Source organism: Artemia franciscana, chromosome 13 (assembly GCF_032884065.1).
Source record: "Artemia franciscana chromosome 13, ASM3288406v1, whole genome shotgun sequence".
In the NCBI taxonomy this organism is placed as follows: domain Eukaryota; kingdom Metazoa; phylum Arthropoda; class Branchiopoda; order Anostraca; family Artemiidae; genus Artemia; species Artemia franciscana.
The window spans coordinates 41061785-41087931 of record NC_088875.1 but is presented as its reverse complement, the minus strand read 5'-3'; the positions used below and the strand labels follow the sequence as shown (position 1 = coordinate 41087931).

The following is a 26147-nucleotide window of genomic DNA, read 5'->3' as shown; positions in this document are numbered from 1 at the left end:
TACCTCTAAATTATTTTTGTTTTGAAAACCAAAAAATTAAAAAAAAGAGAAAAAAATTTAGAGGCAGGATGAAACTTTTATGCAAGTTTCTAAAAACACTAATTTGGGCAACTTATCTTGAAGGGTTTTTAACTCATCGCTTGCTTTTTAAGGCACTGAATTGTCTTCTTTAAAGTAATCTTTATTTTTGACTTTAAAACGAAACATAGTTTATGATTCTTCCATTGCCTATCCAACTAAGAGTGGAAAATAATTACAAAGCAAGCGGTATATCATTGTGCTGGCCCTCCTTCAGCTGTGATCGAACCCTTGGCCATATACATCCGGGTAAACATCAATCCACTGGTCCACTACAGGATACTCAATTAGATTCAGGGTGTATATACTTTTCTCTTTCAAATTTTCCGTCTGGACCCTTTTCCATTCTTTCTTCACTCCAATTTTTTTTCAAGTTCAAACGGAATTTAAGGGAGGGTTTTTTCTGTTTCCGGTTTTCAAGTCCAAACTCAATGGATAGTAGATTAGAGCCCATTTTTTTCTTTTTTCTTAGTTGTATAAATAAGAGGAACAGATTTTAAAGGAATTTTTTTTTAATATTTCGAAAATATTCAAAATTGAAAAAAATTATTGTTTTGACATTGGAAATTTTAATAGCCAAAGGCAAACTACCTATCAGACTTAAAGCGCTCAAACTACATATCTTTTGATATTGGACCAAAAATATTTCTGACATTTCTTTTTTTTATAAACCTTGTAATTCTAATTGGCAATTATCTTCCAGCTATTCAATGCAACGTGAAGTATTCCAGTCAGTCATTGTTACTTACTCGCTATAGATAATTCCTTAAACCACACTATTTTTATCTTTAAAATTATAATTCAACGACCATAATTATTGTTTTACTTGATTTTCAATATTTTCATTTCATTTTAGTTAGCTTTCCATAGGATAAAAATGAGAAATGTGATATCTTAATAATATTTAATTTAAAATAATGGTATTGTTTACCAGCATGTCACCTGAACACGTTCTTAGACTATGCTGGCCATACGTAAAGTATAACAAAAAAAAAAAAAAAAAAAAAAAAAAAAAAAAAAAAAAAAAAAAAAAAAAAAAAAAAAAAAAAAAAAAAAAAAAACGAAGAAAAATAAATAAGAAAATACAAAATCAAAATTAGGATACTTTTCAACCAAAGAAGAAAAACGAAAAAGATAAAACAGACATTTCGGCGAAAAAACATTGGTAGAATATTTGTCCTTTTTGAAAAAATTGTTTTTTGGGGTAATTTCATTGAAAACAGCGCTTTGGAAGATATTTCAAAGATATTTCAAAATACAAAAGGTCTACTGCATTATTTCTCGCTCTAATTGTAATGGTGCTATAAGTGTTGTTCTATTTAATATATCGTATTCTTTTTTATTCTACTAAAAAGTTTAAGTTTTCATTGCTTTCAAAATTATAATTTATCATTCTAAAAAAATTTCTCCATACATAAGAAAACTTAAGAATATGATAGCCAATTTTCCAATCTGAGTTATCATTTAAAAAAATTCAAAAGAAATCTTGCCTGAGCTTCTGAGTCTCTTTTCTAGTCTCTTGGCTTCTTGTGATGGCACTCCATACTTCCTTAAGATTCCCTCATTGACCTTTTCAACATGAGATGGAATAGAGAATTGACGGCGCTGAGCTGGAGTTAATTCATATTCATCTTCCTCTTCTAGCTCATCGTCGAAGTATGACCGAATACCTAAAATGTCAAATTTAATAATATTAGATTTTGCAACCAAAACAATTGCAAAAAACACAAAAAAAATATAACAACTGCAAATGCAAAACATGGGCCAGGAGTATTGAATTAAAAAAGGACACAGAAGGGGAATATTCAAATAATCCCCCAAAAAGGGCTAAAAATCTTAACCGTTAAGCTAAAATGTTTTTTTTACACATACTGAGAATGTGACAAGAGAGTCAAAATATAGACAAATATTCTTAATTATTAAAAAATACAGGAAAGTTGACATATCTGGACCAAAGAAAGTTACGGCCAGATAAAATCTGGTTAAAAATAATTTAATGGAATGGTCTGAACCAGCAATCTATGATTTGAGGTCTGGAACCACACAAATTAATTGTTATATTAAGAAGTAGTCTATGTTTTGGTTGTTCAGTAACTTGAACAAAGAAGAATTCTGATTAGCGAAATGCTAAGTGGGAGTAGTTAGGAGTAGTTTTTGGGATGTTTGCTGATGAAAAGATCCTGTGAAGCATTTGTTAATGGTAGCAATTTAGTGTTTCTGGATGTTCAGTAAAACCATTGAGCTTGACGAGAAACTTTTGTTGTTATTGCAAGTCAGTTTGATTTAGGCTAGTTTTAGAGTTCAGGATTTAGCCCGTTGCTTTCAAAGAGTTTCTCATCCATCCACTACCAGAGATGGACATCCGATTAGATTGGTACCTACCACAGCGCCTAGAGGTTATAAGCTGAGTACAACGGATATGTGTTAACCCCAACCTACCCATAAACAAATTACCTTAGACCTTAGTTCCTCCAGAGCCATCGGTGGCGCATAGGGCATCGACACAGCAGCTCCATTCGTCTCGCATTGGTGCTGCAGCGTTGACGTCTTCCCATTCAGATATTAGTGAGTATAAGTGGACACCGTATGCATTAAAGGGTATTGGGTAGAGATGAGCTGTGCGTCACAGGTACGACTGGTTTGAGACAATATAAGTGACCTAAGATCGTTTTATATTGGGATTAAAGAATTTAGAGATTTTCACGCGTACATATCTTCTAAGAAATGTGCCGATTTAAATATCTTCCACAAAGATAATCATTGCTTATTATCCTGGTCACCCACAAATAAAAAAAAAAAATTATGACATGCAAGAGGTAATATTTGGTGGAATGCCAATGAGCCACGCTACCTCCAAATTCGAAAAAAATTATAATAGTTTTTAAAACTGAGAAAGCTAAGTTTTGTGACATGAGAACATCTTGTCTTGTTTAAACTCTTCACCCTCCCTTAAAAATACTTAAATTAGTCTTTGCTACTGCAATATAGTTATTGCATAATTGGTAAGTATTCATTACCACTTCTTTTCATCAGTAAAAAGCTGTTCAACTTAACTTAACCTTTCATTTATAGAATCAAACTGAATAAAGCACCTCTGTTTTTCTTTGAAAGTCTTTCTATTTCTTCTGCAGGAACGCCATACTTCCGGAGGACTCCAGCATTAATTTTTTTCTCGTGAGCTGGAATTCCAAATTTGTGGCGTACTTCGTGAGGTATCTCGACATCTTCTTCTTCGTCTTCGAAAAGCCTTCGACTTTCTGAAAAAAAGCATACAGATATAACAATGTTTTAGTATGTGTGGAATCCCACGCATCGAATCAGCTTTTTTTTTATCAAGCAGTAAATATCCGATTTATACTGATTTTTCTCCTAAATATTTTCTCATATATTTTCTTCCTATATGGTGAATGTTTTCACAAACCACAGTTATTAATTATTTCTTAGTACATTTTTTCACTGAAGAATATAACACTTTCCTAATAAAAGAAATATAAATATATATATATATATATATATATATATACATATATATATATATATATATATATATATATATATATATATATATATATATATATATATATATATATATATATATATATATATATATATATATATATATATATAATATATATAATAATATATAATAATGTATAGTATATATAATATGTAATAAATAAAATACAATAAATATAATAAAAAATATAATATAGATATAATAAACTATAAAAAAGAACCACATAGAACAAGGGTAAAGTAGCTTGATAGCCTAAGTGATGCGAGGGCCAATACAAGGGCTGATGGCCCGAAACGAAGCTAGGTCAAATTCATGAGAAGACGTTCTTATCCACTGAAAAAATGAAGCGAGGACACAATTGCCAGGAGGCGAAGGCCTCTGAAGTTAATCATAGTGAGTGAAGCGATCAGGGTGAGATGACGAAATCCTGAAAAGCGGGCTTTCTTCTAGAAACAATAGCTGATGCTAAACAAATTGTTGGGTTTTTCTGAGTAATATGAGATTGTATTGGATGTTTTATCTCATACAGAACTTGAACTTCATCTCTTATGAATTCTTCATTATCATTAAACCGACCTCTCACGATGTATTTTATTAATCTTTAGGATCTTTGTCATTCAATTATCACCAAGACTACTTACCGGATCTTATAACTTTATCTTTTGGTATGTTGTATTTCTTGAGAGTATTGATAGTAATTTTTTCATGTCTTGGAATGCCATGTCTTTTCCTTAAGGACTCTGAAATTTCTAGTTCTTCCTCTTCTTCTTCTTCTTCTTCTTCTCTTCTTGGATCTACAAAGATTTAAGTTTTTGTTAAAAAAAATCGTTTTGTATAGTAAGTAACAAAGAATTTAAATATTATTTTATTGTGAGGTTCTTTCGGACCTCCATTCCCTTTGATGTCAAACGACAGCCAAAAGACATCTAAATGAAAAGCAGTATCTCACGCCTTTCAGACCCCTAGTCCGTAAGTAGCCCTTATAAAGTACATATTTTCCTAAAAACAGCTTTTGAATTTCATAAAATCCGGGAAAATTTTCCCGACTGTAATCTGAAGAACATAAAAACGAAGCAAGGAAGAAATAAGCAGTCTTGGTGAAATTCCCGTTACTTCTTGGTAAGAGATAAGAGTACTGAAACCCATATAGTGATCTACCTCGAGTTGGATCAGAAACCTGTTGCTATTTTTATTTCATTTCTTTTACAGAATATCATTTTGTATTAATATTTACTTTGTTCAAAATTCGCACTTATTTAAATACAAAGGAGACCAAATTTTTGTCCATTGACCCATTTTAGATGCTTTCACATATGAAAACTTTGATTTCCTAAATGTTTATTTTTTTCCAAAATTATGAAGTTTTTAGAGCAATACCAAATGCTGTCAGTGCTGCTATCAGTCAGTGTCATTTGACAGCGCTATTCTTGAGCAAAAATAAACTGGGTAAAAAAAATTCTTGAGTTGAGTAAAGTAATATATTTTTAGCTTATTGTTTGCTGAATTTTCACTAACATTGTTTTCTTTATTTTTAAATTTTGTTCCTGCCCCAGCCAAAAATATCATAACTGTATATGAATATCTTGTTAACTAAAGATCGATTTTTCAATTTTTCTTCCAATTCTTTGAAATATATATGGTTGTGCAAGTCTCTGCTTTGCCAATCTAAAAACGGGAATTTATTTTTAATGACCTCGGTGCCTCAAGAGCAAGTCTTCGGATCAACCTCGACTATTCTGGGGATGCTGAACTTGTTTTTTAGCTGTTCTTCTTTGGTGCTGGACAATCATAAGAGATCTTGCGCTTTTGCAAGTGGTATCGATACCACACGATACCAGTGGTGCAGTGTTATCGATAAGTACAACAATAAAAAGCTCATATATAAATGTAACAGCAGTAATATTTTTATTACTTATACAGGTAATGTTTGCTTATTGCAAACTTAATTTATTAGATCGATTTCTTCGCTTTTACAGAACTATGTAAATTTTCTAATATAGATAAAATTATTAAAGGCAACTTCAAAATTAATAAATTTAATTATTTAGAATTAGCACATTAAGTAATTTTTTTAGACAATGTTTCGTTTTTAAGAACTATTTTGTTGGTAGATTCTAGTTTCTACTGACAAGCATCGTTCTTTACGTTCCGTTTATTACCATAAACTGTTTGATATCTGTAATCTTATGTCCAAGGCCGTCTCCAGGATTTTTATTCGAGGGGTAATATTTACAAAGAATCTCTAAAAAACACAAAAAAATCGCTTAAAAACATCTTTGTTATGTTTTTAAGTTCTCGAAAAGATTTCAGGGGAGGGGTAAAACCCACTATCCCCTAGCCCCTGGATATGGACTCCCTTACGTTTTATTTATATCATTAAAAAAAAGTTGTTCTATTCCTTTTTTTGATGCATCTTTAGCATCCCTTTTAAGCTGATAAGCAATTTTTTTTTCGATTTCACAATCAAATCGTGTTCTTTATTATTCATTTTCTCTCTTTTCCTCTTTAAGTATTAGTAGATTTTAATAAAGTCTTGGCAGTTACGTACTTACAATATCTTCGTTAAGTATTTTTTACTTTTTTGCTAAAGCTACTAATTTTGTGGGAAGGATTTTAACTCTTATTTTAATTTGAATCTGAGTTTAACAAATTTAGACTTACAGTACCAAGAACAGTGAAAAGAAAATCCAAATGTTCGGAACGGAAACTCAGACAGACATGTATATGTTAAAAAAATAAAATAAAATAGGCATTTCAATTTTAATTGAAAAAGACCTCATATGCAGTTAGGTAGTTTTTGGTAGTAAGGGGTACCAAATAACAAAGAGCATACTTAAATTTGTACTTGGAAGCACGCAATTATGGCCTGAAGGCCTTTCAGACGACCAATTTGTCGAAACAATTTCTATGAAATTTCATTTATAACACGCAATTACATATAAAACATGCTTATCGTAACATCAATGACTCAACTAAAATTGGTGCTGCCACTCTCCAAGTTCAACATATTCCCTCCCCCCCCCCGCCGTTATATTGAACATTATAGTTGCTGTATATATATTTGTATAATAAGTATTTGTAAAATTACGTACCAAACATATTTTGCATGCAATATTACATAAAAACTGAATTATCCTGTTTTTACAATGTATTTTGACACATTCAGTTAGTATGGCCCGTACTTACTGTATCTTATTACGTATAACAAATGATATATAGAGTTAAAAGTTCAGTAACATTACTGAGCTCAGGCTTCTATGAAATCTTTTATGGGGTAAAAACTAAATATAGGAAGAATAGTCCATGCAAGTTGATTTAATGGGTTCAATCTTCGATAATTTTTCCAGAGACAGTGTTGGAAATATAAAAGAGAAAAATCACTTGAAATCCCTCGTTTTTACAGTTTTCCTTGGGGTAATCACAAAAAGCAAATCACAAACCGAATCACAAATTGCAAAAAGAAACATGGGCAAGGATCAGTAAGAAATAGGCTAAGAACGCATACCCTCTTATAGCTTAAGAAGTTGAAATTTTCCTTTGAATATGTAATTGAATTGGATTATATTCCATTTGAATATGGAATATGTAATATCGAGTCCTTTTGGGACTCGATAGATAAGATAAGACTAATCTCCGAAAAACCGTTATCACAAGTCTAGACGGGCCAAATTTGCACTTCAGAGTCAATAAGCGTAGAAAAAAAAGACCAGAAAAAATAATCAAAATGCCAAAATGTTATTATCAAAATGTTAATAATTATTAATTTTTGATTTTTTTTTGGGCGAAAAGCGTTTTCAAATCTAATTAATTATTTATGCTTATGTACTTTCTCTGTTAAACACACCAAAACCCATAAATATATGCACTATCCGAAAAACTTTATAATTTTGAAACACCCCAAAAAATATCTTAGAAAATCATGATTTTGAGATATGAGCATAAATAAGATGAATTCAAGGGTGAAAAATGTTTATATTTTGATGTGTTTGGTACTCTAATATATAACAAATGTGCAGTATATAACTGTTTATTTTTCCTTGAAAAATACTTGGTTTTTGGAAAAATTTAACTTCTGTCAGCACATTTTTTCGAGAAACTTAATGAAATATTTTTCTTTAAGTTTTACATAGCTTATGGTTTAAGTTTTATCGATTAGCATTAAAGTGAAATAAGTCTATTTTCTGACATTTTTCAATAGCCGATAGTCAAATACAGCTGAACCCCATATTTGTCAGGGTGTTCGTATTTCAATCTTATTTCCCTCCATAGTAACATTAAACCAAGACTGTTTTTTTAAACACACGTGAAACAATAGCAGACACGTGTGCAAGAAAGTGGTTGGGATTATGGGCCCTCCCTGCTCTCCCCCCAGAAATACCAATATATGTACAGTTTTTCAGTAATTCTTTTATATTACAAAATATTTTTTTTTTTTGTATTTTTGATTATTTTTAATCATGACAATATTTCTCCCGCTTAGACATGAATGACTACGTGCGTACTTGTACTACATTCATTGCTTGCCGATAACCTAGCATATTCATGATTAATTGGTCTTATTTCTGATTGGTCAATTTCCAAGTCATCTTTGTTATATATTTATGAACGAAAGTAATTATCCTGAAATAAAATTTCACGAACTTTATCTGCTCTAATACTGAATCTTTAATATTATTACCTAGTCTAAAGGACAACATGAAAATATACTACTTACATTTGGAATATTCATTTTCATAAAAGGCTCTTAGGCTACGTTTGGTTTTCTTTCCTAAGACTAGATCCTCAAAGTATTTCTTTGACCAGGCACCTTGTTTGAACCTTGATAGCTCAGCCAATTCTTCTATGTCTTCTTTATCGAGTTCATGACTTCTCTTTGCTCCTTTCTGGAATAGTAAAGACTAAAAATACTTTTTTGAATCTACTTTCTTCTTTTCTGTTGCAAATGCGCTGTTACCTTTCAGTTATAATTATTAAGAGAGATCAAAATACTTCTTCAGTGAAAGAGAGGAAAGAGAGGAGAGGGAGAGAGAAAAAGAAAGAGAAAGAAAGAAAGAGAAAAAGACTGAGAGAGAGAGAGAGAGAGAGAGAGAGAGAGAGAGAGAGAGAGAGAGAGAGAGAGAGAGAGAGACAGAGAGAGAGAGAGAGAGAGAGAGAGAGAGAGAGCTACAGCTGTAATGAGAAATAAATAGAGTATTGTAACTAAATTCAAATACTTTAGTAGTTTCAAAAGCTTTGTGTTCGCAGCAAGATGGTGTTACGTAACAGAGCGTGAATTTGCGATGTGAAAAAAAAGAAAGGAAAAATAGACTCCGTTTATTGCGCGTCTATCTATGGTGAGTCTTTATGTAAAAAAAGAAAAAAATGACTTTGTTTGACCGCCTTCTATAGTTTCTCGTTTAATTCTAAATTTATAAATCATAGAAAAAATAAGGAGTTTACAAAACATTTGTGTTTTTTAATTACTTAAAGCAACAAATCAGACACACATCAGAGAAAAGTTACGAACTTCGAGCCTTGAATACGAGCCTCGAACTTCGAGCCTCGAGTTTCAAAATTAAATCGAAAGCTCACTCGGCTTAAATGAAACTCAGACAAATTCTTAGCCGGCAAAAAAAAAAAAAAAAAAAAAAAAAAAAAAAAAAAAAAAAAAAAAACTGCGTGCGAGTACCCCTTTTACCTTGTAAGCTGAAAATTCCGATGGAAGACCATGTTTAGTATGCCATCTCCTCAGGGAGTGTTCCAATTCTTCTTCACATTCAACAACACTGGCTAAGACTGGTAGGATTCCCTCATGTCCAAGGTTGCCAAGAGCAGTCAGGAAAGCCATTTTTTCAAATGTTGCTGAAATAGAAATATGTGCTATTGAACGCTTATTTTTCAAAATATCACAATTTAAGGGCAGCATTTTGAGCTATTAATACTATTTCATTGCGGGAACATGCACCAAAGTCTTATAAAACTGCCTGATGAAGCAATACCTTTAGTGTCGACGCCGAAAGTAATTATACTGATGTACTTGGTTAAATAAATTTCCATGTGCTGCTTGTGCAATTTTGAAAATAAAATCATATACTCTATCAAGTTTTTCTCTTATGTATAGTGTTTAGATTAATTTGAAAGCTTTATAATTTTTTTTTATATTTTTAAGTATATTCTTAGAAAAAATATACCATTTAATCTTGAGGTTTGAGCAGATAAAAGCTAAACAGAATAAAAAAGCCTTTTAAAAGTGATCCTGCTGCGGCTTTACATTCTAATTAATAAAAAAATATACCCCTTTCTAGCATCAATTATTTACGTTAATTTATTTTATACAACTAAATATTGAATAATAAAAGTTCAAAGTAATTAAAAAAAACACAGGGACTGGACAAAATTTTATTATATCTCTAAATTTAACATGAAATATCGCTTTTAAAAACAACTAAAGTTTTTTACGATTTTTTTTTAATTTCACTTCCTCTCCTGTTGCTGGTATCAAAATTTTTTAAAGCAAGACATTTTAGCTCTTTAGATTCAGATTCATTTATTCAAAAATTCATATTCATCAAAATCTTCAACTTGCCCAAATGGAGACAAGCTTGACTACTGGGCAAGACATATAAACAAAATTTAACAATCCTCATTTATACAGAACAAACAAAAAATGAACCACTATTTCATTAATAAAAAAAAAACAAGAAAAATAAAACAGTATCTTTAATGAGAGTATTCCAGGTGGAGTAAGTGGAGTGAGGCCAAAATAAAATATAAAAGGAAAACTTTTTGACCAGCCGTTCTTGCAGGAAAAATAACCGTTTAGGAAAAATATGAATTTTGATTCTCATTAGAACTTCGTTTTTTAGTCAAACAAACTTTCAATAAGTATTATCGAATTACCTCTCATCCATGTGCTAGAAATCCTTGAGAGGTAAAACTAAAGTCGATTCCACGGAACAAAGGATGTGCCATTTTGGGTATAAAATTGGAGTCATGGCTTATTATGGTACCAGAGAAATTTAAAAGTGCCTAAAATCGGGCATGCCTATTTCCGATTTCCAGAGGAGAAGAACAAAGCGTACCAACCAGATCATTACTTTTAGTTTCAGTGCTCAAGGAAATCAAAAAAGTAATATAGATGGCATTGTACTACTTTCATGTATTGAGGGTATCAATAGGATCTTTACTGGCTAAAACTGTAACGTAAAGAAAACATGTCAATTAAACAGGGGAACGAAAATGAGACAAATTCTTGCTGGTATACTACCACTACACCTTCCCTCTTTCCCCAAGAACCAAAAATACAGCCGTAAGAATTAAACATTTGTTTTGGCCACAAAGTATCCGTGGCTGCTCTACCTTATATACTAGGAGATAAAATCATCACATTTTCTTGAGTTATTTCTTTTCCTAGGTTAGAAATCCACAAGCTCCTATCCCGACTTCAGATGACTCTGGGTCCCAAAATTAATAAGCCGCTGTCCTAATCTTAGATCCTAAGGGGAAAATACCTTGATATCGAAGGTCCAATTTCGGTGAGAAACTTCTATGGGCAAGAAAAATAGGAAAGGTTAGAAACTATAAATTCATTTGTTAAGCAGAATTATTAAATGAATCCTGAATTGAATTTAACAATTAGATGGCATTTTAAGTTACCTCGTCATTTTGTTTTCCATTATTACTTAGTATCTTTAAAATTAGCTCTTTGAACAATGATTAGGAAAATCACAATGCAGAAGGAATTGTTCCCAAGGTCCTGATTAGGGCCCTGAGCGTATTTAGCTCAAAATCTTGGTACCTGTCTGAGTATAAGCAGGTTTAAACACACACCTTTAGACTAAAACGTCTCTATGAAGCATCTGTCTTCAAGAGCGCATTTGCATAGTTTAAGGCCCTTGGATCTGGGGATACATCAATCATGACGTTAGTACAGGCGTAGTTTTTGGAGCGTTTGATTAAAACAGCAATCTGGATGTTTCGATATGATACTATAAGTGGCTGCAGGAGCACTTGGAGGCGTTCAGCGATCGCCTCCGACCGTAAGAAGGACAATATTACCTTTAGTTTATTAAATAAAAACAAATGAGTCTTCTAGCTTAAGAATCAAAATAAACAAAAATTATTTCGCACATGAAAAGTGCAGTCCCCGCCTCAACGCCCCGCTCTTTACGCTAGAGTTTAACTCTTTGTCACAGCTCTGCTTTTTAAATTAAGAAGGAGGGGACACCGCCTTTCATATATGGATTAATTTCTGTTCGTCTTGAGTTTTAATGTAGTTCCTTACTTTCAGTAAAAAAAACTTGTTTTTTTTATTTAATTTCTGGATATTTTTCAATTAGGATGCTATAATTAATTCAATGTGCATTATAAAATGATTTGGAAAATAGGGTAAGTTAGAAGCATTTGTAGTAACGCATTTATTAAACCCGTTTGAACCAAAAGACCACAAAATCAACGTGGGAATTATTGAAACATTCACTTACATTCAGTAGGAAACAAATTAATTTATTTAAGGAGAAACTTTGAACTTAAAAATGATGTAGATAAAAATTTTAAAGACTAACAACGTGCTTGTAACTACGATAATTTATTTTTTTTGTGCTTACCTTCCTCTTTTTCATTAAGTGCCTTGAACAAATTCCGTATAAGAATTCAAAGCGGCCCAAACAGTTCCTGGGGAAAGGTAAGGTTGAGAATTTCACCTTTCCCTAATTTCGTATAAGAATCCTGGAAAATTTCCTCAGTGTAAAATTTCCCCTGAAAAAATCGCTTCTTGGAACATCCCTTTCCATAGAAAATTCTCCCCGTGGAAAATACCTCCAGCATAAAATGCCTCCCCTGATTCTAAAATGTGTGGATGCATTCCAATTATAAATACTATACGTAAGCAATGGGCAATTTTTTATAGCTTAAAGACCATTTCCTAGGGGCCGTGGGGGATTGTGGTATGTCCAAAGGCATAGATTTTCGGCCTTTCAACTATGCTGGGCAAAATAGCTATCTAAAAATTTTCATCGGACGATTTTGAGAAAAAAGGGGCATGTCAGGGGGTCTAGCTGCCCTCCAATCCTTTTGATCACTTAGAAAGGGCACTAGAACTTTTAATTTCCATTCAAACGATCCCTCTCCTGGAATTCTATGACCTTTGGTTCGATACAATCACCCCTGAAGAAAACAATTACAAAATAAATAAGAAAATAAACACGCATCCGTGATCTTTCTTCAGGCAAAAAATACAAAATTCCACATTTTTACAGATCGGAGTTTGAAACCTTCATAGTGGGGTTTTTTGATACGCTACATCTGCTGGTGTGATTTTCATTAACATTCTGAAACTTTTAGGGGGTATCTCCTATTTTTCGAAAATCAGACAAACTTTCTTAAGCTCATAGCTTTTGATGTGTAAGACAAAACTTAATGAAACCCATATATTTGGAATCAGCATGATAAGCCAATTGTTTTGATATATATATATATATATATATATATATATATATATATATATATATATATATATATATATATATATATATATATATATATATATATATATATATATGTATATATTATATATATATTGGTATCACAATTTCGTTTTTAAAGTTTTGGTTACTATTGAGCCTGGTCACTCCTTACTTACAGTTCGTTACCACGGACTGTTTGATGATTAAATAAGCCAAAGTACCCTCATCTATGAGATTGATGAGACAGAAAAATGCACATGGAAAGTTTTTTAAGCTAACACTATTGCTTCGTTGAATATGGCGTGAATGCCTTCCAATTAATAAAGTCTGTTTTTACCCTAAAAAGTAAGAACAAAAGCCTAGTCCCCACAGTCACAGAAAATCTACTTACATTTTGATGATTCAATCTTTTCAGCAAAATATGGTATAAGTGTTTTCACGATAAGGGGCTCGTTAGGAGAGCAAAAATCACCCATTACCAGAGTTGGATAAAGACGACGACTCAATGTCTTATTGACACAGGCTTGATAAATAATATTGCTAATGGACAAAGCCAACGTTGCTTCAAATATTTCATCTTCTTTTGCAACTTTTGATTCCAGTAGACCCTAAAATATAAATAGAGTAGAAGTCGAATTGTAAACTGGTTTATCCAAAATTAGAATAGTTTACAGACATCTCATGATACTTCCTTTTAGATAAACAACATTTTTATGTGTCCTTTTTCAGATTAAAAAATTAATGAAGTATAAATATACGGTGTTTTTTATATAAGTATAGAAACGCAAAAAAATATTCTTGGGTAAAAAATGTGTGGCAAATTATTTTCCTAAATAGCTATTTTCTACTACAAGTGCCCATCCTAGACAAGTCCATGACTGATTATATTTTCATTCACACCGAGACACCACTTTAATCACTCACGGAGAAACCATTGGGAGTAGCTTAAGTATATTTAAAATTGGGTTGTAATGTATTAGGTGCTATTGACGTGTTGATATTGTTGACATTAACATTGACATTGTTCACTGATTTTGTTGGTATTTTTTAACATTGCTGCTGTGGTGACAATGACATTGCTCATTGTCATTGAACCCTCTTCAGTCACTTCTACAGCGTTTTGACGCAACCACTACGCTGATACTTGAAAAGTATAAATTTATACTTGATTAAATTTTATCATTGATCATTTATCATTGATAAATGATAAATTTATAAATTTATAAATTTGATTTGATTTAATTTTCAGTATGGTTACTTCCATATCTCAAACCGCTGGACGCGACCAACCAATCATGTCCTTGTTTCAACTGTACAATTTCCCCAGCAAACGTGTAGAGGGGTACTTGTCATGTCTTTGTCCAAAATTTAGTTGCTATATGGGACGTTCTGTCATCAGAAATGGCTTTAACTGCGGCCAAAAGGGGGTGGGCCAAATTCCAATTGAAAAAAAATTGTTTTCTGACTTTTTATAAAAAAAGAAAAACAAGAAATAGGATAACTCATTACTGATAACTGATATCATCCTTATTGTTAATGACGTTTACTGATATCATTACATTACTGATAGAGCCACTGTAAAGGAGTAAGCTACAGGAATAGATCTCGTTTTCCATTCGAGTAAGTGAGTATTATAGCAATTGTCTAGTCTTCCTCAGACAAGATACTTTGATTTTAGGTAATTGACTGTGCCGCTGGAATTATCTTCACAGCACATACTACCTACTGAACATATCAGTTAGTGCAAAAATGTAGTTCTATACCATAATTTTCAGCTCTATACCATTAGAAAAATTTCCAACATTTATGACACACATATATATATATATATATATATATATATATATATATATATATATATATATATATATATATATATATATATATATATATATATATATATATATATATATATATATATATATATATATATATATATATATATGCTGTTGAGGTATTCTAGTAGTTCAGGCCATGGGCTGGCATTGAGTGCCAAAGTACTCAATAGGGTACAGCCCCCCCTCCCTAGGAAAGTTCCAAGGTTGGTCCTGGGTGTAAGACAGCATTTATTACAAATATTAACGACTACTTACCACTAATTCGCTCAAAATATCAACTGTAGGAGTCTTCAGAGTAATGGGTAGGATAGAAATAGATTGGCTTCGTCTTTCCCCAGTAACTCTTCCTTCAAGGATCTGTTCTTTAATAAGAAGGATAGCTGCATTTGTACCCGCATTGGTTAAAATATTCATTGCAATTTGACTGAAAATAAATAAATAATGTTAGCAAGTAAACAGACATGCGAATTAAACGGAAAAAATGATAAATGAAGCCAGAGGCCAACAATTGATTAAACAGGTGAATATTTAAGGACAAAATCAACATTTGTAGGCATTAATGACTTTCTTATGACTTTTCTTTGGCCTGTATGACTTTCCGAAATATCTGAAAATGATAACTTTATCTATCAAAATCTAAGAGTATAAGGAAATTGGTACAATCAAAAAAGAAGACCATGTATAATCTAACGAAAAGGAGGTTGTCCCCGGTTAGGGCAGGATGTCGTAAGGACAGATTTAAGGGAAATGGGACGTTCCAGGGAGGGCGTAGAGAGGGAGGTGTTGAATAATTTGGATGGAGGAGGACCGTGTCTAGCTGTGTTGGCCTCGGGCGGGTTGGTGCTGCAATGAGTTGTTAGTAGTTAATACAGCTATATGTCTTTTATATATTGGTCCTTATTCTTCAGACGACAGAACCCTTTCAAGATAATTAAGTGGTTAGAATTATCTGTTAGCCTTTTGCACATAGTAGAGACGGGGATTACTATATTTTGACAGCTACTGAATTAATAACCTAATTAGCTGCCTAATTATTATTTCTCCGAAAAACTAATTGCATTAAAATTAAGCAGGACCCTGAGCCTTGTAACCTTTTGGACTGTAGCCTATGATACTTTATAGAGAAACTAGACATAACACGGAAAGAAAACTGTAGTATGCACTCTTTTATGAGGATCAGCAAAAAAAAATACTTTGCTCCCTTGCTCTAGACCCAAATTTATAGTTCCCCTTACCCCTTTCCCCAAAAGACCTTTCCTGGAAGTTTCGACTCTATATCCTCGCCTGATTGGCTAGATGATCTAAGTATTTACCATTATATAAAGTAAGACAAGGCTTATAGAAGAATTAAAAATAACTGATAAACACTCACTGTTGGGTAGTTTCTTCCTCCATCGAAAGTTCCTTTTGAAACACAGACTTTAATTCTTGATACGGTAAGAATGACGCTGCCTTACGGATCATCGCAATTTTTGCACTAATACCCAATTTTTCGGGGGTTAAAAGAAATTCAGTTGATTCAAGATCACGTATTACTTCTACCATCAGACGACGAATTTCTTTTACTAATATTCTGTCCGAAGGATGACGGCGAACAATTGGGTCTTTAAGCTTGGGTTGAGCCATTGGACCTACAAGAAAATATTAGCACTAAGAAAAAATATTTTCTTCTTAAGGAGGGCCGCAAGTAAGATTTTCATAGTTTAAGTTTTGTTGACAAGATTCATGGTAACACTTTTAACAATGAGGGATAATCAGTCTTGGTAGCTACTATTTTTTTAAAGATGGAAGTTAGTTTTTTTGAAAAGAAAACAAAACAATCGGAATTGGTAACATTATCAGCTATAGGGAATGAAATAGACTAGTAAAGATGCCTTGCTAGTAGCTAGATGCATCCCTAGCTAGTCTTTTGATTAATGGGAAGGGGTTGGGTATTTAATGACTCGTTTTTATAGACCAATGCTCAAGATTCAGGTTAAAGGTTCAGGTTAAAACGTGATACAATTCCTAGCAATCGCTACAAACTTGTAGCAGTTTGTGTTGAGAATGATGCAAACTGATTTTTTTTTCTAATGGCCGATCGTATCAGAGGAGAGGGGGTCATAGAGTGGTCTCCTACTATCGATAGATGGCAGGAGAGTGATAATACAGTATTTAAATATTTGAACAAAAAACTCTTTATTTAAGGTATTAATCAGGGAAGATCTTTGATATTATAATTTATGGGTCAATTATGTTCCGCATTGTTTGTAGATACTATGTAAAATCCTGTTAGGTAGTCTTTCAGATGGGAATACTGATAACTATTTGTTCTGGCTAGTATTCCAGTTTTAGAGCCAGAATCGATTGATCACCAGATTATGTGTGCTGGTCGGTCTTCTACACTTTTAAGAAGTAAGTGGCCTTTACCAATGTGACAAAACGATTGGACACCCTCTCAATCATTCAAAATTCAACTCCTGTTATTTGAAAGACTGTTGGAATGATTTTGAATTTTATTTGCACGGTCTCACTTTAGTGGCAAAATTTTCGAGGCAAGCATTTAGGGGGGCATATACATTTGAGAAGGAAACTTTGTTTATACACTAATCTTTATAAAACAGCAGCATAATGGTAATGTCAAACTTACCTGGCGCAAAGAATATCTCGTGAAAACAAAAATGATTCAACCTTTTTCTGTATATTTTTGTTTTCTTCTATGAAGATAATATTTAACTGTAAATATTGAGATAAAATAACATTGTATCAGTGTTTAAAGATAAAATGCTCTAAGTATTTTTACCCTTAAACACAGATACAGCTCTACTGCATAAGACGATTTTTAAATTACCTCCATTAATCTGTTCCTTAGAATGGGCATACATCAGAGAGTAGACTTTTTCACCTCTTGGTTCAGATAGACTCTTTTGATGCTCAACCGATTCAAGGTTAATAGTAATATAGTTCATAGCTTCAATAGGCTCAGTATCAGAACCAAACGGTTTCACAGCCTCTACGTCAATGGTTCCCTGATGCTGCACAACGAAATCACCTCTGCTTGACCCACAGCCAGTTGTTCGAACGGTTAGTGAGCGCTGGAAAATTGGACAAAATTATAAGAAATTAATTACTGGTTACACTAACCACCTAATTTTACTAATTATAATATTGATACTATTACACTAATTATAAGAATACAAACGAATTATAAGTATTAGAATTGAAGATTGTGAAACTAATTTAAAATATCTCAACTATTATCGCGCTAACGGGTAAGTGCATTTACGTCATTAATCGATAGCATAAAATATGGTGATGGATGGTCAGTGAGTGCTGCAAAAATACAGAAGTATTAGAGTATCAACAAACGAAAAACAGTATGTTTTTAAGATGTTTGAAATAGCCAAAACTGGATATTTAGGTATATCTTCCTATTATACGATTGGTTACCACCATTTTAGTTAGACTACAGGTGGCTATTTCGTCGCTCGCTTTTTACATTTTTTTAATTTTTTATTTTTTATATCATTTGACATCCGTTCAGGCAATACATCTATGTGCAAAATTTAGACAACGAATATAAAACACGATGCTTTATGAAACCATCTTAGATTATATTATCTTATAACTGTTTAATGTACACTCAAAGCAGTATCCCAGGGGGGGTTTGAGCCCCTTTTCAAATGTTTGTCCAACTCATAAAAACGTAACGCAAATGTATATAAATACATTTTTCTTATGCATTTTTAAATTTTTTTCTTGTAGCCCTTTTATATACGAAATAATTTCTGTTTGTTTTAAGGTTTAATGGCGCTTCTTACTCTAATAAAAGAAAACTTGTTTTTTTTGTTAATTTAATTTCTGAAAGTTTTTCAAATAATGCAGGTTCAAATTTGGCTCCCCCTATATGAAAAATTAGAACAAATTTGTATATCAATTATTCTGAATATGATGGGTTTCCTCCTCCTCAATACCTCACTATTTACGCTGAAGCACTTAGCACCTTTAAAAAAGCTTTCTATTCCAATTAAACGGCCCCTGTTTTTCAGTAGCCGTTCTTAAAAAATTAGGACCAACAGTCGAACTTTTGCGTAAAGAGCAATGCATTGAGGAGGGGAAACCCTTCATTTACGGAACAATTTCTGTTCGTTTTGAGTTTTACTGTTGCTCCTTACTTTCAGCTCAAAAAACTCATTTAAAAAAAAAAATTAATTTCTGTTTGTTTTTCAACTAATGCAGGTAAATCTGGCCCAGTCTCCATGAAATATACCCCCCCCCCTCACGAGAAACTTCTCCGTAAAAATTTCATCCAAAGTACAACCCCTATCCGTCAAGCTCCCTCCAGACAGTTCCATCTTCGATGAAAATCCCCCACTCCCCGTAAATTTCTTGCGGACAATTCAGCCTGAAAAATAACCCTTAGCGTACAGTCATTTGAAAAAGAATTTAATGTCTAATCGTTTTCTCGATCTCTCCGGAAATGCCCATTTCCGTAAATTTGTTTTCCGGAAATCAAAACACGGGGAAAATAGCCCCGGATAATTCCCTCGGAACATCTCCACATGCAAAATTGAGCTTGCAAAGTAAATGTCAGACAATTAACAAGAATATCATATAGGAATTCTGTCAAATCCCCCCCACTGTAAAATTTCCCCCGGAATATTCACCCCCCGCGGAAATCTTCCTCCCCGAGGAAGATTCTCCTAATGGAAATCCACCCCAAACACAACATTTCCTCCGAAAAATATCTGTATACTTCCCAATAACAAATACTATACATGAACGACGGACGAATTTCATAACTTACATGCCTCTCGCCACGAACCGTAGGGGTCATTTTACCCCTAAAGACATAGTTATTTGATCTTTGAACAATATTGAACACAATGACTGTCTCAAAATCTTGATCAGATAACTTTGGGAAATAAATGGACATGGAAAGGGGGCCAGTTACCCTCCAATCTTTTTTGTCACATTAAAAGCCATTAGAACTTTTAATTTACGTTCAAATGTGCCCTCTCCCGATCTTCTAGAACCATTATTTTAATATAATCACCCCTGGGAAAAAGAAACAAAGAAACAAAAAACCAAATAAACACGCATCCGTGATCTATCTTCTGGTAAAAATTGCAAAATTCCAAATTCGTGTATATAGGAGCTTGAAACTTTTACAGTAAGGTTCTCGCGTGCGCTAAATCTGATTTTCGTCAAGATTCAGGAATTTAGGGGATGTTTCCCCTGTTTCGAAAATTAGGCAAATTTTTCCAGGCTCGTAAATTTTGGTGGGTAACACAAAACTTGATGAATTTAATATATTTCTAATCAGCATAATAAACTGATTCTTTAGATGTATGTATCAAACAGTTCGTGGTAACGAACTGTAGTAAGGAGCGACCCGGCTCAATAGTAAACGAAACTCTAAAAAACGAAATACCAATTTCTGTTCGAAACTCTAAAAAACGATACCAATGGTTGCATCAAAAGAATTGGATTTTTATGCTGATTTCAAATATATAAGTTTCATCAAATTTAGTCTTTGTCATCAAAAGTTACGAGCCTGAGAAAAATTTGCCTTATTTTGGAAAATAGGGGGTAACACCCCCTAAAAGTTATATAAATCGTTTTTAAAGTTTGATTCTTTCTCGCAACTCTACTTTTTAAAACAATAAAAAACTTTAGCGTAAAGAGCGGGGCGTCGAGGAGGAAAAACCCCTTTCATATACGGAGTAATTTCTGTTCGTTTTAAGTTTTAATGTTGCTCCTTACTTTCATTTCAAAAAACTTGTTTTTTTTATTTAATTGATATCAAAGTTCCGTTTTTTTTAGAGTTTCGGTTACTATTGAGTCAAGTTGCTACTTACTACCAGTTAGTTACCGTGAACAGCTTCATCAACGATCTCAAACGAGCTAAAGTCCGAATAAAACCTAGTACATTGTTTCAAATTCCCATTGACCTTCATCATCAACCAGGAAAAAGTGAAAATGAAAAGAGTTTGTCACAAAAAATTGGATGGGTTTAATAAAAATGGAGAAACAAATAATTGAAGAAAAAACGGGTTTAATTTTTTTAAATAAAGCAGTGACAACAAAATAAAATAAAAACTACACTTTAACTAACAAAAAATAAAAATACTCCGAATATTTCGGCCCCACCTCCGGGAGCCTTTCTCAACGGGAAAAAAAACACAAAAAGGGAGAAAATTACAACAATTTAAGACTATTTAACAATTTAAGAAAATAAGAATAAAACACAGATAGTGAAACTCAAAAACATTCTCGCATTACATTCAAGGCTAAATCCTTAACAATGTTTAAAGATTTTTTTTTACGTTTTTGCTTTTAATTACAAAATGTGTAGTTTTCGAATGGAACTTCCACAATCTTTCGGAAAGATATAAAACAAATAAGTCGTATTTGCTCATATTCAATGCAATACAGGAAATCCCTTTCTACTCAAAAGCCGATTCGGCTTTCAGGGAAGGTTTACAAAATTACTTACACACAAGCATATAGGATGACCTCCCTCACAAAAAATAACTTCAAGAATATTCAATAAAAGGAAATAAACAAGAAAACATAGTAAAGTACACACAATTCGATTTCAATGTTCAAAGAAATTTTCTGATCCCAACTCTTCGTTTTCTTCTCCTCTCCAAAAAAAATTTATGGAGTTTCTGTAGCTTGTTGATTATGTTTTTCTGCTAGTTAACCTCCCTAAGAAATTGCGTCATCTACAGCAAAAACAGTGCTTCAATTATCTCATTTTGTTTTGGTTTCCTGAAATTCCTTAAAAGAAAATTGGATTTTCTAAAATCCCCTAAACATTAACGTTCATAAATGCAGGAACGTTAGCAGAAAATACAACTCATTAATTTGCGTTAACTTTTTTGGGAAACTGGAGAACCCAGTTCTCTTTTACAGACATTTGAGAAAACCCCTAAATATTCCAGGATGGTAAAAGTATTGAATACCCACGGATAAACAATTATGTTACTATGTACACTGCACTTTAAATTAATAACAAAATAGAAAACTTACCATTTTAGACGTGCCACATTTATTCACCCCTGGAACACATTTCCAAGCAAAAGGGGAAACATTCGACATGATTGATGACTTGATACATCTGTCAAAATTAACGGTCTTTATTATCTCATAGAACACACCTTCCTTGCAGAATTCTGATGAAGGGACAAGGAATGGCTGCGACTTTACCCGTTCTTCTGGCATCTCAGAAAGTTCGTACCAAACTTCACATTCACCAGTTATAGAATTCTGCAAAAAAAGTACGTAATAAAGTAAATGAATAGAGACTTGGATACAATTAACTATGGTAAATAGTAGGTAAATGTATAACAGATATTTGTTTGTCATCAAATTAGAGTTTTTTTGTGGAAAGGGGGAGGAATAAAGTTAAGAGAAGAATAGAAATTGTCGTAAAAAAAAATGTGAAGTCGAAAAACCAAGTCTTAATGGTTGAGATGGGCTTAATGCACTTAAAACAGGGAGAAAGAAAATGTATCCATCGCATGATATCAATCTGTTTAATGTATGCAGCCCCCCATGCACCGAAAATGAAGGAAGATGATTATACCCCTTCTTTACATAATTTTTTTTTTATAATAATTGACCCCTGCGGGGTCGAAAAATGCAGCTTTTTTTTTATTTTAAGTCCCTCCATTTAAAAGAATTTTCTGACATCTCTCTCCTAAGGGTCAGATCTATCTGATTTATCTAGTTATACAGTAGGTTGGCTATGGCTAGAGCAAGTCAAAATCTGGTAAGTCAAAATGCACATAATGTTTTTAAGAGAGCGAAAAACTGACTAAGTTGTTCTGAATTTTTTCATATTTTTTGACGAACAGTTTTTTGCTCAAGAAAGATTTTGCTGGCCCACAAGACACGAAACCATAATTCGGTATTAAAAGCTCCTAATTCCAACTAATTTTTTTGAGAAAAGGATATATAACAGGTGTTGGAGAAAAATACAAACCTATTTTTTATATGAACCATTTGTAACTAGTGTATGGTTAGCCATTGAATCAATATATGGTTCTGATATATATCATATGGCTACTATATGAAAGTCAATTGACCTTGTCAATTGACCTTGAGATGCGTCACCTCTTGAATTGCTACAGCTAAACTCTGACTTCCACATTTTAGAATTTTGTTTGTAACTCTTTGAGGTACAAAAATGAAAAAAACTTTTTATATCTTAAACCACCAAATAATTTACTTAGCTTAAAAAACTGATATTTCAAGCAAGGTAACCCAGGGTATTGGAATTTGAAATTAAACGAAATGACCGAGTGTAAAATTGTTTTATGATATGTTTGACTAACAATTCAGTCATTGGTAGTTTAGCCTCGTTAATTTTCCCCTCTCATTTCGTTTTTTCTTCTCTTGCTTCATTTTTATTTGTAGATATAATAGTTACTATTATTACAGATTTGAACTCGTCAAAAAAAGAAAAAAAGAAGTAAGACGAAGCATAAAAAGATTACAACTAAACACAAACAAATACAGAGCACATCCAACGCTTCCAGAAATCATATTTTAATAGCATCAGGGACCAAGGATAGTTCAACTTCGAAAAACACATATTATGTACACAGATTGTTAAACATTATTTAGATTATAATCAACGTATCTAGTCTGTAAATTACGTCCATGATTGTAATATTTAATGGATTACAGTTGATAAAAAGCGGTCACAATTATTGCACGTATTTCAGACACAGTATTATAGTTTTGGAGCGTCTTGCTTTGGAGTCCGTCATTAGTTTTTTCGCCTTCTCTGTTTTTATTCTCCTGTTTCCATTTTAAGTGTGGATATAACTTAGTAGATGAATGTATAAGCGTGTTTCCCATGTCACAGACTGTTTAACATCATAGGGATTACAACCAGTGTTTATGTTGCGTGATTTATTGTCCATGATCATAATACTTAATTGATTACAATTGATAAAAAGCGGCCACAACAATTACACATGCATGAGACCCAGTATTCGAGTTAACCATTGCGTTCTAGAGGCCATCGTTCATTTCTTTACCTGCTTTGTTTTTGTCCTCTTATCCCATTTTAAGAGTGGATATAATTTAGTAGCTGAATGTGTAATTTCCCCATGTCACAGACTTTAACTATATTGGGTTATAATCAATGTTTATATTCAGTAATTTATACTTCATGACTTCATTATATACCTTGCTACAACCGAGAAAAAGCAGATAAAACTGTACACTTACTGAAGACCCAATAATGGAGTTAAGGGTATCTTTTACAGTTCATCGTTTGTTTTTTTTTCACCCGTTTTAGTTTTTGCTCTCTAACTACATTTTAAGTATGGATGTAAGGTTGTAGACTGCTTTGTATTTAGGGTTTTCCAGTGTTTAATGCGTGTTTTAAGCATTGTTCCAATGTTTAAAATTAACAAGTGTTATGTATTTAATATATTTTGTCATCCATCAACATTTATTGCTATTGCATTATCGAAAAGCAGTCAGATCTGAAAATCATTGAAGGTAGATTACGCGCAATTTTTTTTTCAAATAAAATCATAATGAAATTCTTCCAAACATGTCTTAAAACACTGAAAAATTCAAAGTCAGTATTATCGAAATTAATTTTGCTAGTAATACCATTTGCTCTGAAGGGGCCACGTGTAAATAGCTGGTCAACAAGTAAGTCATAGTGAAAGAATAAAAATTATAAACTAAAATAAAAAATATAATAATTACTAATAAAAGATACTAAATTGTCAATATTAAGATTAGACTTTAAAATAGAGATAACTAATGTAATCTAAAAATATATTTTTAATTTAGTAATTAAGCGATCAAATTAGGACTTATAAATTTTTTTAAATATTATAGATCATACGAAACATTTTTAGTTCAGAGGCAACAATTCACCTGCATGCAGCAGAGGAGGGGGTATTTTGTTTAAAACTTGCTTATGAAGATAAAATGATTTATGGTTTCGAAATCAAGGGTGTTTTTTTTAATAAAAATACTAGGAAGTTCAGTTGAAAGTCCATATGGGGCGAGGAACTATCCCCCTTTCCCTCTCACCCCCCCCCCATTTCGCATCTCAGGTATAAATAGTAAAAAAAAATTAAAGTCGTCTTACCTCCATAACTGGAAAAGTAGTTTTTTCTTCAAGTTGTAGTCTCTCAAACGCACCTTTAGATCCTTTGTCACCACTGATTTGTATCTGTAGTTGTGCTGCTAATCCTTTCTTAAAGTTAACCACCCACAAGGGCTCATTCCCGCTAAAGGATAAGGACTCAAACTCATCTCCCTTGAACGTAACCTCAGATGGCTTCTCGAGAACTTCTTTGTCCATCACCTCGACTACATCTCCAATTTCCATCCATTTTTTGGGATAAGCTAAGACCGTTCGGTCAATCTCTTGATTGAATTTACGAGCCACAGTTTCTTTAAGCTGAAAATAAAATTATTAACAAATTTTAAGGGTTTTAAATTTATATTGGGGAGCGGGGATCCATATCCAGATAGTCAAGGGGAATGGGAACTATAATATTTTTTCTTCACATTATTGGAGGGGGGATAACTTCCTCCTTTCCCCCTTAACGATGCCCTCGCCTCAGCCCGTTGATAAAACAACAGTAAAATATGTTTATACCGTTTCATTTCAAAATAAAAATAATAGACAAGTTATATGCAAAATATTAAAAAAAAAAGAAGGAACACAACCCTAAAAAAATATTACGAAATGTCGCAAAAGGAATATAAGTAATTCCTTCGTGAATAAAGACGATTATACTAATGGCCATATCAAGCTTCATTAAAAAAAATATGTCATGAATTTACTTATTGTCAATACTAATAATATTTTAAAAGTAATTCTAATTGCCTGTTTTTTCTATTTATTTTTTTCCCTTTTTTCATAGTCTCTATTTTTTTTTACTACTTCAGTTTTTAATAATTTCCAGAATTCAAATATTTCCCAAGATAATGATAATTTGAAAAAGGTTTTGAGCAATTTTATAATTTGAATACTTTCTGGCAAGTTTTTGTTCACTTCCATAGTTGATTTTTTGAGCGGTTGGAAAGGGTTGTGTGAAAAATAATTAAATTGATTGTTGAAAATTGAAATGGAAAACTGTGTATAATTACTAAAGGTATTTTTGTGTAATATGAAGAGAAGGAAAAGATTATCCATTTGGATGAATTTAGGAAATTTATGAGTAAACTGGAGGGGAATTTAAGGTTAAAATATTGATTTTGGATTGAATAAAAAGTACTTTAGTTCAATTTCTTTAATGT

The 26147-nt window shown here is 32.5% G+C and overlaps 1 protein-coding gene across 1 annotated transcript in view; it reads right to left on the bottom strand.

Annotated features, from left to right (window-relative positions):
• Positions 1–26147, bottom strand: part of LOC136034936 (vitellogenin-2-like) — a 98591-nt gene that overhangs the window by 64319 nt on the left and 8125 nt on the right. The window contains exons 3-13 of the mRNA XM_065716470.1: positions 24988–25302; positions 21894–22130; positions 17707–17950; positions 16249–16507; positions 15132–15300; positions 13430–13646; positions 9273–9436; positions 8310–8478; positions 4237–4389; positions 3171–3335; positions 1569–1748 (exon numbers count right to left, since the gene is read on the bottom strand). Of these exons, the coding sequence (XP_065572542.1) occupies positions 1569–1748; positions 3171–3335; positions 4237–4389; positions 8310–8478; positions 9273–9436; positions 13430–13646; positions 15132–15300; positions 16249–16507; positions 17707–17950; positions 21894–22130; positions 24988–25302 (2272 nt within the window). The remainder of the gene's footprint in view (positions 1–1568; positions 1749–3170; positions 3336–4236; positions 4390–8309; positions 8479–9272; positions 9437–13429; positions 13647–15131; positions 15301–16248; positions 16508–17706; positions 17951–21893; positions 22131–24987; positions 25303–26147) is intronic.